The sequence below is a fragment of the Myotis davidii genome, unplaced genomic scaffold (genome assembly GCF_000327345.1).
Source record: "Myotis davidii unplaced genomic scaffold, ASM32734v1 scaffold916, whole genome shotgun sequence".
Lineage (NCBI taxonomy): Eukaryota > Metazoa > Chordata > Mammalia > Chiroptera > Vespertilionidae > Myotis > Myotis davidii.
Genome location: NW_006288013.1, coordinates 2,052,162 through 2,068,786, shown reverse-complemented (window position 1 = coordinate 2,068,786; position 16,625 = coordinate 2,052,162). Strand labels below are relative to the sequence as shown.

Sequence of the window (16,625 nt, the reverse complement as noted above, 5' to 3'; positions counted from 1 at the left end):
AAAAGAAAAAACAACAAAAACTTCTAATAGGAAAAAACAGTAACTTGATATTTTAATTTGTATTTCTTTGATTACTAGTAATGCTTGATTTAAGGTTGTTTATTTGCTATCTCTATTATCTTGTGACTTGACAATTCTTTGGTGGGGTGTCAGGTAGACATTTGTAAGGTCAAGAATACGAAGGCACAAAACTTAGAATGACTTATTGCAACAAACGAAAAATTAGGAATCGGTAAAACATTTTAATTTTTAAATGCCACATTATAAATTCTTCTTAACTTTGCCTCACTTTACTATTAAGCCATCCCCTTGTTTTGAGTTCAGAACTTTAAAAAAAAAATCCTCACCTGAGGATATGTTTATTGATTTTAAAGAGGAAGAGAGAGAAAGAGAAAAAGAGAGAGAGACAGAGAGAGACAGAGACAGAGACAGAGACACAGGGGAAGAGAGAGAGAAACATCAACAGGTTACCTCCTGTACGCACGCACCCTGACTGGGGATCCAACTCGAAACCTTTTTGGTGACAGGATGATGCCCCAACTAACTGAGCCACCAGGCCATGGCTGACTTTAGAACGTTTGATTGAGATAAACTTTACAAATAATCGAGAATAAAGAATATTATAATTCAAGAATATGCTCTAAATGCTATATACCTCATCCTTATTATTATCATAAAAGAGAAAGCATAAGGCAGGATTTTTATCACTCAGCGGAATTAGAGTGAGAGGGAAGAGAAATGGTTCCTCTTACTAAGTCTCCTATACTCAATAAACTGGTGAGGACAAAGTGTACAACAGGCTTGCTGTCATGCTAACAAGGCTTGTTGACCACATCTTAGTAATTCTTCTATGAACTTGTGGGGCCTACAATGAACAGGCAGGTATTTTAGAACATGGATTTGGTGACTGAGACATGACAGTAGGCAATGAAACAAACAGCTTTGGATAGGTGGACAAGAGAGGCTTACTAATGTGATGAGGAAATTCTCATAGACTCCAATCAGGACCCTGCAGTTACCCTTTCTATTCTCAGAGAAAGGAGAAGGTTCAAGGGAGTTTTTATGGCTACAGAAAGACTGGCTAATTTATTTCCTAGTATCCTGAATTTAGACATGGCTAACCTATGCTAGGAATTGAGGCAAATGATGAAATATTTGTTCTGGACTTCAAGTTTTAAATTTAGAATTATAGGCAATCAGGGCTGGGAGAGGATAGACAACCAAGTAGCTCTCTGGCCTTTGCTTGAAAATACTTTAATTCTGGGAACCACTGCCTCTGAAATATAGCATTCCATCCTTGTGTAGGTCTGAATGTTAAGAAAGGATAGGTGTAACTAAAATCTATCATTTAGCCCTAGCCGGTTTGGTTCAGTAGAGTGTTGGCCTGTGGACCGAAGGATCCAGGGTTTGATTCTAGTCAAGGGCACATACCATGGTTGCAGGCTCCTCCCCGGCCCAAGCCCTGGTTGGGGCCCGTGCAGGAGGCAATCAATCAATGTGTTTCTCTCACATCCATATTTCTCTCTGTCTTTCCCCTCTAAAAATCAATGGGTGCTCTAGCTGGTTTGGCTCCGTGGATAGAGCGTTGATCTGCAGACTGAAGGGTCCCAGGGTCAATTCCAGTTAAGGGCACATGTCTGGGTTGTGGCTCATCCCCAGTAGGGGGCATGCAGGAGGCAGCTGATCAATGATTCTCTCTCATCATTGATATTTCTATCTCTTTCTCCCTCTTCCTTCCTCTCTGAAATCAATAAAAAATATATTTTAAAAAATAAAAATCAATGGGAAAATATCTTCAGGTGAGGTTTAAAAAAAAGAAATAATTTCTAAAAATAACAATAAAAAAATAAATAAAATCTATCATTTATTTCCAAAGTTTCAAAGCTGGGGTGATTCCAAGCCACAAAGGAGGGCAGTAATTGCTTGTGATTATAATTCAAGAATGCAAGTACATGCAAAGCTTTCAGAGGCAGAGCTAAAAAGACCCACTGCCTCAAAAAGGCTGCTGGAGAATCAGCTATGGTGGAAGAACAGGAGGCAGGTAATCCTGCTGAGGCTGATGGCCAGTGAGGAGTAAACAAGGCTACCCTGGATGAGGTGTTCTGCTTTCTCTGTTAGTTCATAAGCATTAAACAAGAGATCTATTTCTTGCTTGGTCTTGCTTCTGATACAACTAAAACTACCCTCTTTGGATCTTAGCACTTTTTGCAGGCCTAAATTTTATTAACTTTGGGACATAGCTTTTCAATGCTATTTTTAGAGGAATGTAGAAGACTCATATTTATCTTTGATTACAAAACTCCCTTATTTTACTATCCGAGTTCACTGGAGAACTCAACTTGACACTATACTAGTTTTTGACCTTTCTGCCTGGTTTTTGTTTATCTTGAATATTTGCATCTGCCCAGTAACAGTGGTGGAACTGGAAGCTTCTGAACCTTCTGAGTCACCTTCACACTCTTATGCCATAGTATGACACCTACATTTTATAACCTGGATTTCTTTCAAACCTGTCTTCCTAATAACCAAGGTATCTAACTGGTTAAACCCAACTACTTCTACATTGGCTATCATGAAATTAGTGTGGTAGTTGCTATATTAGCCAGCATAAGTTAGGTTATGCTGTATTAATAAATTATCCCAGAAGCTTATAACAGGGTTTCTCAATCTTAGCATTAGTGACATTTTGGGCCAGATAATTGTTGTGAGGGCCTGTCCTGTGCATTGTGAGACATTTAGCAGCATACTCGGCCTCTACCCACCAGATGTCAGGTGCACTCCCCTCATTGTGCCAACCCAAACTGTCTCCTGGGTGAGGACAGAATAACCCCTGATTGGGAACAGTTGCTTTGCTTTTAGAAACTTATGCGGGATTCCAAGATGGCTGCAGAGTGGCTAAAAGCTCAGTCCATTTGCGCCCAACACCAGACCAGACTTGTGGCTACACTGCAGAGCATTTGGCTTGAAAAACCAGTAAAAGTGCAGCTGATCTGAAACACTGAGAGGAGGGAGCACAGGAGAGAGAAAGGAGGAGACATGAGAGGGCAAGCCAAGTCGCGTAAGTGCATGGCTGAAAGCCGAGGTGATTGTGGCAGTGGAGCCCCACACCATGAGAGTGTGAGGCCTCAGCTCCACCCAGGGATCTCCAATCCGGAGCAACAGAGAGGGAAGGGGAGCCCACATAGCATTGGGTGGAGGGAATCAATGGGGACCTGGTCCACTTGGGAGATTCAGATATAATTCCAGGCAAAGAGCGATGTCTTTGTTACAATACCCCTTTGGGAAGTTCGCTCTGCTCATTTCCCAGGGCAAAAGAAACAAATGAAAAAATAAACAAATGAGACTACATCAAACTAAAAAGCTTCTGCACAGCAAAAAAACCACCAACAAAATGAAAAGGGAACCCACTGTATGGGAGAACATATTCACCAATGATACATCTGATAAGGGGTTAGTTTCTAAAATATACAAAGAACTCATACAACTCAACACCAAGAAGACAAACAATCCAATTAAAAAATGGGCAAAGGACCTGAGCAGACACTTCTTCAAAGAGGACATACAGGCAGCCAATACATATGAAAAAATGCTTAGTCACTAATCATCAGAGAGATGCCAATTAAAACAACAATGAGGTTATCACCTCACACCTACCAGAATGACTACCATCAATAAGTCAAGTGTGGGCAAGGATATGAAGAAAAGGGAACCCTAGTACTCTGATGGTGGGAATACAGACTTGTGCAGCTACTGTATGGAGTTTCCTCAAAATCTTAGAAGTTTGACTCAGCGATCCCACTTCTGGGAATGTATCTTAAGAATCCTGAAACACCAAATGGAAAGAATATATGCATTCTTATGTTTAGCAGTGTTAGTTATAATTGCTAAGATCTGGAAACAGCCCAAAAGCCCATCAGCAGATGAACTGATAAAAAGATGTCGCACACTTACACAACGGAATACTATGCAGCTGTAATAAAGAAGGAACTCTTACCCTTTGAGACAGTATGGAAGGACCTGGAGTTTATTATGCTAAGCAAAATAAGTCAAAGACAAATATCACATGATCTCACTTACATGTGGAATCTAATGAACAAAATAAACTGATGAACAAAATAAGACCAGAAGCATGGATACATGGAATAGACTGACAGATCTTAGAGGGGAAGGAGGTGGGCTAAAAGAGATTAGCCAAAGAACATATATGCATATATGAATAGCCTATGGACACATACAATAATGTGGTAAAGGCCTGGGGTGGGGTGAGGGCTGGGTGAAGGGGGAAAGAAGAGTAGAGAGTTGGAGATGCCAAATGGTAGAATAATGACAATCTTCTAAGACAGCGATTTTCAACGGGTGTGTCACAAGAATTTTTAAAACATGCAATACCTGACTATTTAGGCAGGGCACTGTCCTCTTTTCCCTTAAGTTGTCAAATAAAAAAATGACAACAGCCAACACAACAATAGCCGTCAGTGATGTATCAAAATTATAACTATTTTTTTATTGGTGTGCCACAGAATTTTAGTAATTAGTTTATGTGTGCCATGAAATGAAAAAGGTTGAAAATCGCTGCTGCATCATAAAACAGTTTACCATGTTGCTTTCCCGCACCTATCTGGACTCTTCCACTTCCACGTGCCCACCAATTCCTCACTGTTAATTAGAATAAGGCCAGACTAATAACCCCCCTGTTTTCTTCCTCTGGACTCTGGGAGAGGAACTATCAGTAGGAAAGAACATCTTACCAAAAGAGTCTATTGTAGTCGAATAAAAATTATAGAAGACATCGAGCTAGTCCTACATCACTATTAGTTTTTTAATAATGAAAAAAGAACGCATATACGTCATCTATGCCCTTTCTCGGTCTAAATGGCTTGAAAATTCACATCCTCAGGCAGCTGAGTTTCCTGTATGCTTTCTGGAACTAGAGAGTAAATAAAGTTGCTCCCCCTCTTCAGAGATATTTCTTTTGAGTATGGCATTCCTTTACAATGCTTCATAACTGCCCCATGGCCAAAGGAAGGACAGATTGATCTCTTGTGAAGCAAGGCCCAGCAAGCTTCATTCTCTCCTCTCCCCACTCATAACCTTCTTCTCCTTTAGTTTAGGGTTAGTTTCCTTTCCACCATGCCAGATACTTCCTGCTTTTCCTTCATAATGATATCCTCCTATCTCTCTAGAGATTATGTACACTTTCTGAGGAGCTAGAATATAAAAAATATTCCTCAACTATAAATAAAGACATCTACATTTGGTATACACAGACATGCACTTTCTTCTGATATGTTATAAAAAGTACTGCACCCGCTAAATATCACAATTTCCATTTCAGATAGGATTCTACTATATTGTGTCTCCCCCTGGTAACTACTGAGCTAATTACTACAGAAACTACCTGCTTCTCCATGGTTCTAGTGAAGGTAAAAGGAACATCCAAATATAATACAAACTATGACATAAAGGAACACAAAATGTAAAATGTAGAGGGACTCACATAACTTTGTTAAGAATGAGAAAAATCTGGGTGTTTGCCAAGTGATGGGCAGTGAGAGGCTGAGAATGCAAACACACTGGAAACAAGCAAGTTGTCTAGAACAGCGGTCACCAACCGTTCAGACCTCATGGACCACTAATGGTCTGCGGACCACCAGTTGGCGACCGCTGGTCTGGAATGTTAGTTGTGGATTACAATTTGCCCTTATATGTGGGCAGGTTTGTGGTTTACGGGAGTCTGAGGCTGGCTTACAGAGCCAGGGACTGAGCAATCTCGCCTTTACTAGGGAAAGTGAGAATTCACTGGCTGCACAGTCAAAAGTCCTCTTAGACACATTTGAGCATTCCTGGACCTAAAATCCCTGCTGTGTTCCAATGCAGCTTCAGGAGACTTGAAATAGGTGGAAGTGAAACCATGGGTCCTTATGACTTTGATCAAATTTAGTTTTAAATCCTAGCTCTAGGAATCATCCTTCTTTCCCTTTCACTTCCCTCTTCCTTCACCACCCTCTTTCTTCCCCCTCCCCCGCTCCCTATCTCCCCATCACAGACCTAACCTAACAACCTCCCACCCCCACCACTGACAAAGGCAGCTGAAAAGAGGCAGCCTAGACCTGACTAGTGGTCACATGGTCTGGACCTCTGGGAGGCTAAAGATAACATTTTTGACCTACGTTATCTTTCTGCTCCTGAGCCCTAAGGTGGTATAGTCCCATAAGACAGGACAGAGGGACTCCAGAAAAGACCCCAGAGCTGTTCTCAAGACCTGAAGAAATGATTCATCACCCTTACCTCATCTCTGACCAATTAGTTCCCAACTCAACCCCAAACCCCTAACCCACTGTTTTGTGATTTTGCCCTATACAGGGGTGGGCAAAAGTAGGTTTACAGTTGTTCATATGGAAATGCAATAATAAATAAATAATAATATAAGAATAAACTGTGTTTTACATACTCACAACTGCTAACCTACTTTTGCTCCACCCTATAAAAATTTTAACCTACATGCCATCAGGATGCTCAGGCTTTTGAGCACTAACTTCCTGTTCTTTTGGATGGAGCCATTCATAATAAAATACCCAGTATTTCTCCACTGCAATTCTCGGTGTCTAGTGTTAGGCTCTCTCATGCCGGGCGGACAAATCTTTCTGTTCCGTAACAGAAGGACTTCAGTTCTGCTGTCTGTTCACTCTCTTACACGGACAACAGTGAAGGCTAAAAATAATTCTACCACCCTCTCGGCTACCTTCCCTGGTCTTACACACAGCTTATTTCGCTTTGGGCCCAACTTTTAGGCTGGAATGCTGCCTGGCACATCCTCCCAACTGTGTGTGGATCTTGATTTTGTTTCAGTCACACAGCTGCAGTGGCATGCTGTCTAGAAATAGTCTGTGTTGGTATTCAAGCTGAACAAGCTCTGGTCTCTATTTATGACACTCCCTTTTGACTCTTTCTCTCTGATTCCAATCAATGCACTGAAAATAAAACTCAGACCTTGAATTAAAAAACAGACCTTGAATTAAAAACAAGCAGTCTAGATAGGAACAAGGCTTTTAATACATTACCTTTTTTCTATGCTAAGTTCAAAGGGAGGGGAAAATAAGTTTAATGTCCCTTCCTCCGATACCTCTCTTCCTACCTATATTACTATTTTTAAATACACAAATTGTATGGGCTGCTCACAGACTGCTACCAACAATGGAGCAATATTACATACTATTATAAAAGAAGAATGTTCCACAAACCAAAGGAAACATGTCTGTGGTTTCAGCTGCTACGAGCTTTCTCTCTAACTGCTGACACAGTGTTTTGCCCCTAAAAATAAGGAAGCACAGCTAAGAAAGAGAACCGTCCGTGACAGTGCAAAGATGCAGATGGCTGCAGGTAGCAGTGACTGAAGACAGAACCTGGCCAGTAAAATGGCTAGCCTGGGAGCACGCTGGGTAGACTGGAATGCATACTTTCAACTTGGGCATAATATCCCAGGATAGTCATTAGTCCGAGATATGGGAAAATTGGGCAATTCCCTTCATCACTATTTCTGTTGATTTGAGGTTCAAGCTATTTTGATGCATGTCAATTAATTAGCTCCAGCCCAGAGAAATTCATTAGAACTCCTCATCCAGTATTCTTCTTTCCAAGCTGACTTTACAATATGTACTCCATTGAATGCCCACTAATGCTTAAATGTTCATGCTTTGCTAAGTAATATTGATAGGATGTAAAAATGAGAACGTATCTGGTGATCTTGGAATCTCATCACAAATGTTGAGCAGTCATCTTTTCCTAATCACACACGGTTGGAATTCTTCTCTGTGAAGCCATTTCCCGAGCTAATTATTTGTGACCTGCTTTGCGGGGACTTATTCAGGGACCCAGACTCAGGGGCATAGGGCATTTTTCATATTTGCTTAGATTCATTTTATTTAGGCCCATGATCTGTTTCCTTCAAATTATCAAATATGTTTGGGAATTTACAAGTTGTTCTTATATCCAAATGAGGAAAAACTTAGGCTATCTGAAATCAGAGAATCTTAGATCTGGTTGGTATCTTGGGAGGTTATCTAATCCAATTCTCTGGTTTTATGGAGGGAGAAATTGATGCTCAGAGATTGAACAGACTTGCCTAAGGTCATACAGCTAACTAGTCAGAGGGCTGAATTTCAAACCTATCACTAGTAACTTCTTAGTCCAGTGCACTTTTCATTATAACAAAGTGCATACCTTCTCTTGCGCGCGCATGTGTGTGTGTTTGGGAGGGTGGGCGAGAAAGAGAAAAAGAGATTATAATTGTAAAAAGATACCATTTTACTATTTATTACCTCTGGCCAAATATTATAAGTGTAGGTTAAACATTTCCCTATCCTTCTCTTCTGATTCCCTAGAGAAGGCACCTGTGAAATACACCTGTTGTAATTGTTTTAGATTGCATCACACCCACTGGAGAAACTCTTGCAACCCTACCCACACCTGCTATTACAGCCCTACAAGAGAAACACATAATCTAGGTATCTGGCCCAAAGCTTGTTCATTCACAACTAAAAAAAATAAAGTAGGGTAGAAACAGGCACTTTATATAAGTGGGTTGAAAAGAAATCTAGGTAGCTAATGAACCAATGTTATGATCTATGTTTAATGTATATAGTTGAAATAAATTATATTTTAATAATTTAGCTCTGAGAAGCTATGTGCTATAGTACTGCATAAATTATAAAATCTACTAAAGTCCCATTATAATGTCTTCAGGTTTCAAGCTGGAAGACATCACTAGAGACTGGTCACAAGGAAGAACTCCTGTGCTTCTAAGGTAAAAAATGCTGGTGGCCACCATCTATGAGAGAAATGCCTGTTAAGGAATCTTAATAGCATGTAAGAGCATGTTATGATATGGCAACACATACAAATATTTTAACATTATTTTGCTTTATCACAGTAAAGATTTTATCAAAATTTAGGAGGAAAAGAGAGAGGGCTTCATATTTATTTACTACCTACCAACCCAAACACTATGCTCTGCATTTTTCATATATTACCTAATGTAATCCTCACAACTACAGAGAATGTTATCACCTTGTTTTTACAGATTGCAAAACTAAGACTCAAAGAAACTAGATGGTTTACCTGAGGTCACATAGTTTATGACTCACAGACTTGGGACTTGAACCCAAGAGTGCCTGATTCTAAAACCACTGGACTTCCCTTTAGATCAGTGGTTCTCAACCTGTGGGTCACGACCCCTTTGAGGGTCGAACGACCCTTTCACAGGGGTCGCCTAAGAAAATCGGAAAACACATGTATAATTACATACTGTTTTTGTGATTAATCACTATGCTTTAATTATGTTCAATTTGTAACAATGAAATTGGGGGTCACCACAACATGAGGAACTGTATTAAAGGGTCGCAGCATTAGGAAGGTTGAGAACCACTGCTTTAGATCGTGTTGCTATCACTCAAAAAATTTAGAGTAAAAGCTGCTCTTTAGCTTCCCAGAAATTTCCCTAGCAAGCCAAGTCACTCACTCACTACTTGTCCACTGTGTGTCTAAAACTGTGTTGGGCTCCATTCACCCATCCATCCAATCAATCACCTATCTATCATCAAATAGATATGAGGTGCCTGCTATGTCCCAGGCATTGCTAGGCATTATGGTTACATTGGTGAGTGAAAAAGAGGTCCTCAAGTCCTTTGGCATAGAGTAGAGTCAGTAATTAAAGAGTCATACAAATAAGTATAAATTAAAACTGTGTTAAGGATTGTGATAGAGTAAGAGTTAGTAGTTCTGGGACTGAAATTTGATACGGTACCACTATAGTATCTAACAGGGGAGTCTGACTCAGGTTCCAAGGTTGCTCTGGGAAACGAAGACTGCATGGAGATCTGGAGAGTAAGTAAAATTACTTAGGTGAAGAAGAAGGTTGTAGATTGAGGGAATATAAAGATGCTGTAGTGAGAGAAAATGCTACAAGTCTGTCTGAAGACATGGAAGAAGGGCAGTGTGGATGCAGCAGAGAGAACAAAGGGGAGCACCACAGTGCATCCGGAAAGAGAGACAGGAGCAGCCAGGCTGCACGGGAGCTTGTAGGCCATGTGAAGGATTTTGACTATTATCCTAAGAGCCTGGCCTGGTAGTTCAGTTGGTTAAAGCATCGTCCCGATACACCAAGATTTTGGGTTGGTAAGGGCACATACAAGAATCAACTAATGAATGCATAAATAAGTGGAACAATAAATCGATATTTCTCTCTCTCTTTCTCTCCCCCGCCCCTCACCAATTAAAAAAAAAAAAGAGCAGTGAGAGGCCACTGACTGGTTTTAAGAAGGGAGATAAGAAGGGAGATAACATGATCAGATTTACATTTTCTAAAAGCTCATGCACAACGGGGAAAACTGACCCCGAGGTGGAAGAGTAGATACAGGAAGACCAGCCAGGAGGCTACTGAAGTAAACCAGGCAAGAGATGGTGCTGTCTTAATCTAAAAAGGTAAAAGTGGAAATGCAGAGAAGTGGATGGATTTGAGATACATTTAGGAGCATAAAAATGACAGAATTTAGAAATAACCTCAATATGGAAAGCAAGAGATACTTTGAAAATGTCTTAGTTACCTGGCTTATACAATTAGATGAACAGAGTATACAAAAAGAAGATCAAATTTTGTCAGAGGACAGGAGAAGATCAGCAATCATGGGGTCCATTTGCATTATGTTTAGTTTGGGAGGCTTTTGAGATATGTAGATGGCAGTATGAGTCCAGAGCCCAGACAAATCTGGGTTAGAGAGATACATTTCTGAGTTATCTAAAAATAAATAGCAAATTTGGGCACATATGAAATCACCTGTGGGGAGAAAAGACCTAGGATGGAGCCTTGAGAAATTCCAATATTTAATGGATTAGTAGGTGAGGAAGAACCTGCATAGGAGACTGAGAAAGAAAAATCTCCTGAGAAGGGAGGAAAACTGGGAGAATGCGAGGCCACAGAAGCCAAGGGAGGAGGAAGTTTTAAGAAGAGGAAAGTCAACGATACTGCTGAACAACACTGAGGGGAGAAGTCAGATAAACACTGTTAAAAGTGTGTTGGGCTGAATAACATGGAATTATTACTGACTCTAGAAAGTGCTGCTTCAGAGACAGGGGTGGCCGGGGGAAGGAGGAATGAACTGTAGGTCCCATGGTGGCTATCAGAAACTGACTCGCCATCCCAAAAAAGTTAATTTCGTTTCAGAAAGCAAAAGTTATACAGAAGCTACAAAAAATAGACATAATGCTACCAGTTTTACTAATTCTTTAAATGCTATAAAAATCCAGAAAAAGAAGAATCAAGGTGGCTGGGTAACCCAGGAAAATCTTTAGAGAAAGAAAATCTTCAGTAGGTTATAAATGGAATCAATGAAAAGGGCTCCATCTAGGGAAATTGCGCAAGAAGAATACATGGTGTGTGTGCATGGGGGGTGTGAGTGGGATGTGATGGAATGATAAGGAAACCAAGAGACACGGACATAGTCCTCCGTTTTGAGATGTGGACTTAATATCGAGTTATTTAGGATCAAATAATATTTGCCCTATGTTTATGCTTTGCTGCCAACCTGTTGGCCAATTCATTTCTCAAAATCAATTATATCAGAGGATTGATAGGGAAAAGAAAAATGAGAATCATAAATCAATTGGGCTGCTCACTGGACTTGGATAATGCTGCGTGAAAGGTGGGGATGGGTAAAATCACGGGCTAACGTGTAACTCGATGTTTGTGATTCTGAGGGAGTGAGACAGAGCAGAGAAGAACACAGACCTCAGAGTGAGACAGTCAGGTCTGAATGCCAACTCCATCACTCACTGCCTTTGTAGTCTCGGGAAATGCAATCAATGCCTTTACACCCCCGTTTTTCATCTCTAAAATGGGACAAAGAGTACGTTTCTTGGCAGGGTTGTTTCGGTACTTAGAGATGAGATGGTCATGCTTGCCTCATAGGAATCTCCTAATTGGTGGCTACTATTGTTTTACTAGTAGTAAGAGGAAACAGGAAACATTCAAATAGACAACCTCATACACTCTGAGATGGGGATGTTTTATTTACTGGTGGGCCCTGATTTACATTTTTCTACTGGCATTTATCTAAAGACAAGTGGAAAGCACCAAGTTTTTGGACCTTTTTTGAGATAAATATATTTATATCATAGACTTTTACAGTTAATGATATTAAGTATGTAACTATTCAATAAATATATTCCTATTTTATATATTGATAACTTAGTAAAAGAGCAAAGAGGAGGACCCCCCCCCCCAAAGTAAACCAGAAAAATAAAAAAAACACACAACTAAAGTTAAGAGTGAAAAAAGAAGCCAGGATGAGAAAGGCTATAGAGAACAGAGAGACAGTTGAATCAGAAGAGTCACCCAGACCTCCTGGATCCCCCAGAGCCCCTCACTGTCTCTATCAGACAGCCTCTTGCTCTGCCAGCTGGCTCTTCCTTTGGCACTGCAATGGCCTCTCGCCCAGCACACTCCCCCACCTCTACAGTCTCCTATCCAGCACTTAGCCTGGCAGTAGACCTGGCATTGCTATGCAGTGCTCTAGGCTATTTCCTCTTAGTTACTTAAAAAACAAAACACACCTACATGTGCATCTGCCAAATTAAGGACACCTTTGTCATAGATATGAGGGAGTACGTTCATAGAAAATTGGGATCTTCTTTGTGAATACTTTTTTAGAGATGCCTTTGAGAAATTAATTAAAGAAAAGATGCCAAAGGATAAATAAAATTAAGCCAAGGGGAAAACCCAGGCTCTGAGATGACTAATCCAATTTGTTTGGCCGTTCCTTACTGTGTGCGGAGGCCCATCTCCATTGTCCCTCATGTAGAAAGGCTTCAGTGCTAATGGATAATTAATGATAAAGACGGGTATGTTGCCACAGTGCTTCACCAGGTACTTTTCATGTTCAGTATGTAGATCAACACCCCACTGCAATGAGAAAAAAAAATCAACAAAGGAGAAGACAGAGCTGAAATATACAATGCAGAACCCGAAAATAACCTGTATCAGTTCTCTCCCTGAGGGTCAGCCATGTGTGGAGCTGTCTGCTGAGGTTGCACAGATAACTAAACTAGAGAGGTATGTGTTAGCAAGAACATCCACAGGCCTGGAAAGATGAAAGCTGAAACGTGTAGATAAACACTCTGCTCTCTGCCCCTGTCTGAGGGAGCAGCATTTAGCAGATGAATAGCATCTGCAGAAAAAAAAAGTGTGCTTTCCACAGTGTATAAAAACTGACCTCAGGATCACAGTTTTATGAATATTGCCTAGAACGTCTTCTACAGTTACTGTTCCTAAGTCTCAGGAAATTAAATGATGAAAGATAATATTTCTAATATTGAGTCCATCTTTGGCTAGGTGGCTTCTCTCAGTGAAATTTTTTAAACTAAAAGAGTCAACTGATATATCAGATGCTCCTTGATGAATATTTAATAACACTGTTCATCTATTTATTCAGCAAATACTAATGTGCCTGTTAAATCTCAGGTTCCATGCTAGGTACTGGATATAGTAAGAAAAATAGAACGCTTAACTTCATGAAGCTTGCAGAGTAGGAAACAAACACTAAATACAAAATTATGCAAAGAAATTAATTGATTATAAATATAACTATTATAGCTTATAAGAGGATCTGGCTTAACTGGGGTTGGTACTGGTGTAAGGAATAGTTTGAAGACAAAGACATTACTGTACATTCTGAACATTAGCTTATTACTCCCACTTGTCTGGCAATACCTTAATTATCGGGAAGAAGTACTGGCATAGGAATGAGGAGACTTGCCTCTAACATTATGTGCATGCTCACCGATGAATCATGTGGCCTCTCTGTACTTACACCTTTGCCAATAAAATAAAGGCGTTCTTAAAAAAAACAACCCAAAACATTTCAGTGTTTTCCAAAGTGGATCACAAATGGGAAGACTCTATAAAGTTTAATAGGAAAAGAAACCTGTTCAATGTGTTGCTTAAACTTGATCATTTAACCTCTTTTGTTTGTCACCTGTTAACATCATTCAGAATGTACTTTGGGAAACACTGAACTAGTTGATTTCTATACTAATAGTCTATGGTCGCCATTCTTTTAAAGGATTTTTGTCTTCCTACACTTGGGAAACTTCTGAATAACCTTTTAGTCACTGCTATTACAAATGATACAATTCTACTTCAAAATTATCGTTCATTATAAATATTTCAACAAGGCTGAGCAAATATAAAAGAAAGCCAATGTATAGAGAAGCAAATCCTGCACCCTGCCAATAAGAGAAGTAAGACTATTTTAAATAATAATAAGATAAGGATGAGGAAAAATATCTTGATATACACACATACTCAAACATAAATACTACCTCTGGGGTGAAGGTGAAGTTCTGGGACGCCTGCTTTAAGATCTCCACGGCTTCCGTGTAAGAAATGCTGGAGAGAAACCGAAAAACAGAGGTCAATACAATTGGCTATTGTTAACTAGTCCACCTGAAAATGAGAAAAGATCTATTTCCATGGTCTCCGAGATTTAATATGAGTATTAAATGATTACGGAGTAATCAGGAGGTAAGGTTTACCTAATCCTATGGGCCTCCTATCAGCATGAAGAGCATGGCCATCCAATAACCCTAGTTTTGACCTACTTGTAGTGCACACAGAGCAGATAGTCACTAAGCAAGCAGAGATTTACTCTGAATTCATGCTATGCCAATGCTGTAAGAATGGTGTGAAATATAGAGGCTGGATGAGCAAAAGTATTTTCCTAGAGCCATCATTCATTCATTCACCCAAAAACACACTGTGCTAGGGATTATTCTAGGTACTGGATATATAGTAACTAAAAATGAAGCTCCTGCCTTTATGTAGATATTTGTATGTGGTGTGTGTGTGTTTGTGAGAGAGAATGAGAGAGAGTGAGAGAGAGAGTTAGGTAGATAGATAGACAGATAGAGAGATAGATAGATAGATAGATAGATAGATAGATATTGGAGTACAGGTGGGGAGTGGGGAGAAAGATAAAGAAATAAACAGAAATAATATGATGCCAGGGAGCTATTAGTGCTATGAAGAAAAATAAAGCTAGGTAAGAAGACAGAGGATGTTTGAGGGTGCTCTTTTAGAAATGATGATGAAGAAAAGGCTTCACTGAGTTGGCGACATCTTAACAGAAGCCTGCATGAAGTAAAGGAACCATATAAATATCTGGGGAAGTATTCCAGGCAAAAGAAACAGTGGGTACACAGGCCTGAAGTGAGGCCTGAGTCTGGCTCATTCAAAGAAGGAAAAGGTCAATGTGACCTAGTATTGAACAAGGGGAAGAATGCCAGGAAATTAGATAGGAAAGGTAGTCACAGGTCAGATCCTATGAACTTTTTCAGGCCATGGTAAGGCCTCTTTAATAAATTCTAAGCATTGTTTAAGACTAGGTTAAGAAAAATATCATAGGTTACCTCAGTAAGAAACCTCATGCCTAAAGCAAACCAAGCCAAAAATTTATATACATGATTGGAATAGATAATATATGCACATAGTGGTGTTTTTATTTTTTAAAGAAATCATTATGTATGAAAGAGGATACGACTTTCCATCCTGTCCCATAGCAACCTAATTAGTTCTTCTTCTCACACAATCACTGTTAGTGGTTTTGTGTATCCTTCCAGTGGGGATTTTCCCCCGAGGGTTTTATACATCTGTAAGCAAATATCCTATCTAATAAGAGAAACATAGTAATTAACCGTAACTTCGCTACCCTTCCCATTGGCCAATCAGGGTGATATGCAAATTAACTGCCAACCAAGATGGCGGTTAATTTGCATACGTAGGCACCAAGCCACGGACTGAGGCTTTAAGCCTGTGTCAGGGAGGAGCCTGCCAGCAATCGTTGAGCCAGCGATCGTTGATGGCGATGGAGGGGAGCTGGGGGTGCCCTGGCCCAGGCCTAACACCTTGGCCTTAGGCTTTAGGCTTGGGCCAGGGAGGAGCCTGCCAGTGATCCTTGATGGCGGTGGAGGCAGGGAGCTAGGGGTGCCCCAGTCCAGGCCTAAAACCTTGGCCAGAGGCTTTAGGCCTGAGCTGGGGCCGAGCCAGCCAGCGATTGTTGAGCCAGCGATCTTTGATGGCGGCAGCGGCGGGGACCTGGGGGTGCCCCAGCCCAGGGCTAATGACTCGCCAGAGGCGTTAGGCCTGGGCACGGGCCAAACCGGCAATTGGTGTGAACTACAGAGGAAACACCTTTTCTGACTGCGGATTGGCTAAGCTCCCTGTATGCCTTTGGTAATATTCTTAGTAACTTGGGTAATAAGAGTCCAAATAGGTGATCTAGGGTTTTTTTTTACCACTCCTGGAGAAAAAAAGGAAGATCTGCTGCTGGAGAGTTAAGAAATGTCATATCCTGCTCTAGCCGGGTTGGCTCAGTGGATAATGCCTCGGGCTGCCCAACGCAGATTCTGGGTTCAATTCTGACTAAGGGCATGTACCTAGGTTGCAGGCTCCTCCCTGGCCTGGGCCCAGGTCAGGGCTCATGCAGGAGGCAACCAATCAAAGTGTTCCTCTCACTTTGATATTTCTCTCTGTCTTTCCCTTTCTCTTCCACATTCTCTAAAAATCAATGGAAACA

The 16,625-nt window shown here is 40.6% G+C and overlaps 1 protein-coding gene across 1 annotated transcript in view; it reads right to left on the bottom strand.

Moving 5' to 3' along the window:
• The window catches only part of NARS2 (asparaginyl-tRNA synthetase 2, mitochondrial (putative)), a 116,504-nt gene that overhangs the window by 6,846 nt on the left and 93,033 nt on the right, over positions 1-16,625 (bottom strand). Inside the window, exons 11-12 of the mRNA XM_006759881.2 lie at positions 14,374-14,440; positions 12,818-12,955 (exon numbers count right to left, since the gene is read on the bottom strand). Coding sequence (XP_006759944.1) covers positions 12,818-12,955; positions 14,374-14,440 — 205 coding nt within the window. The remainder of the gene's footprint in view (positions 1-12,817; positions 12,956-14,373; positions 14,441-16,625) is intronic.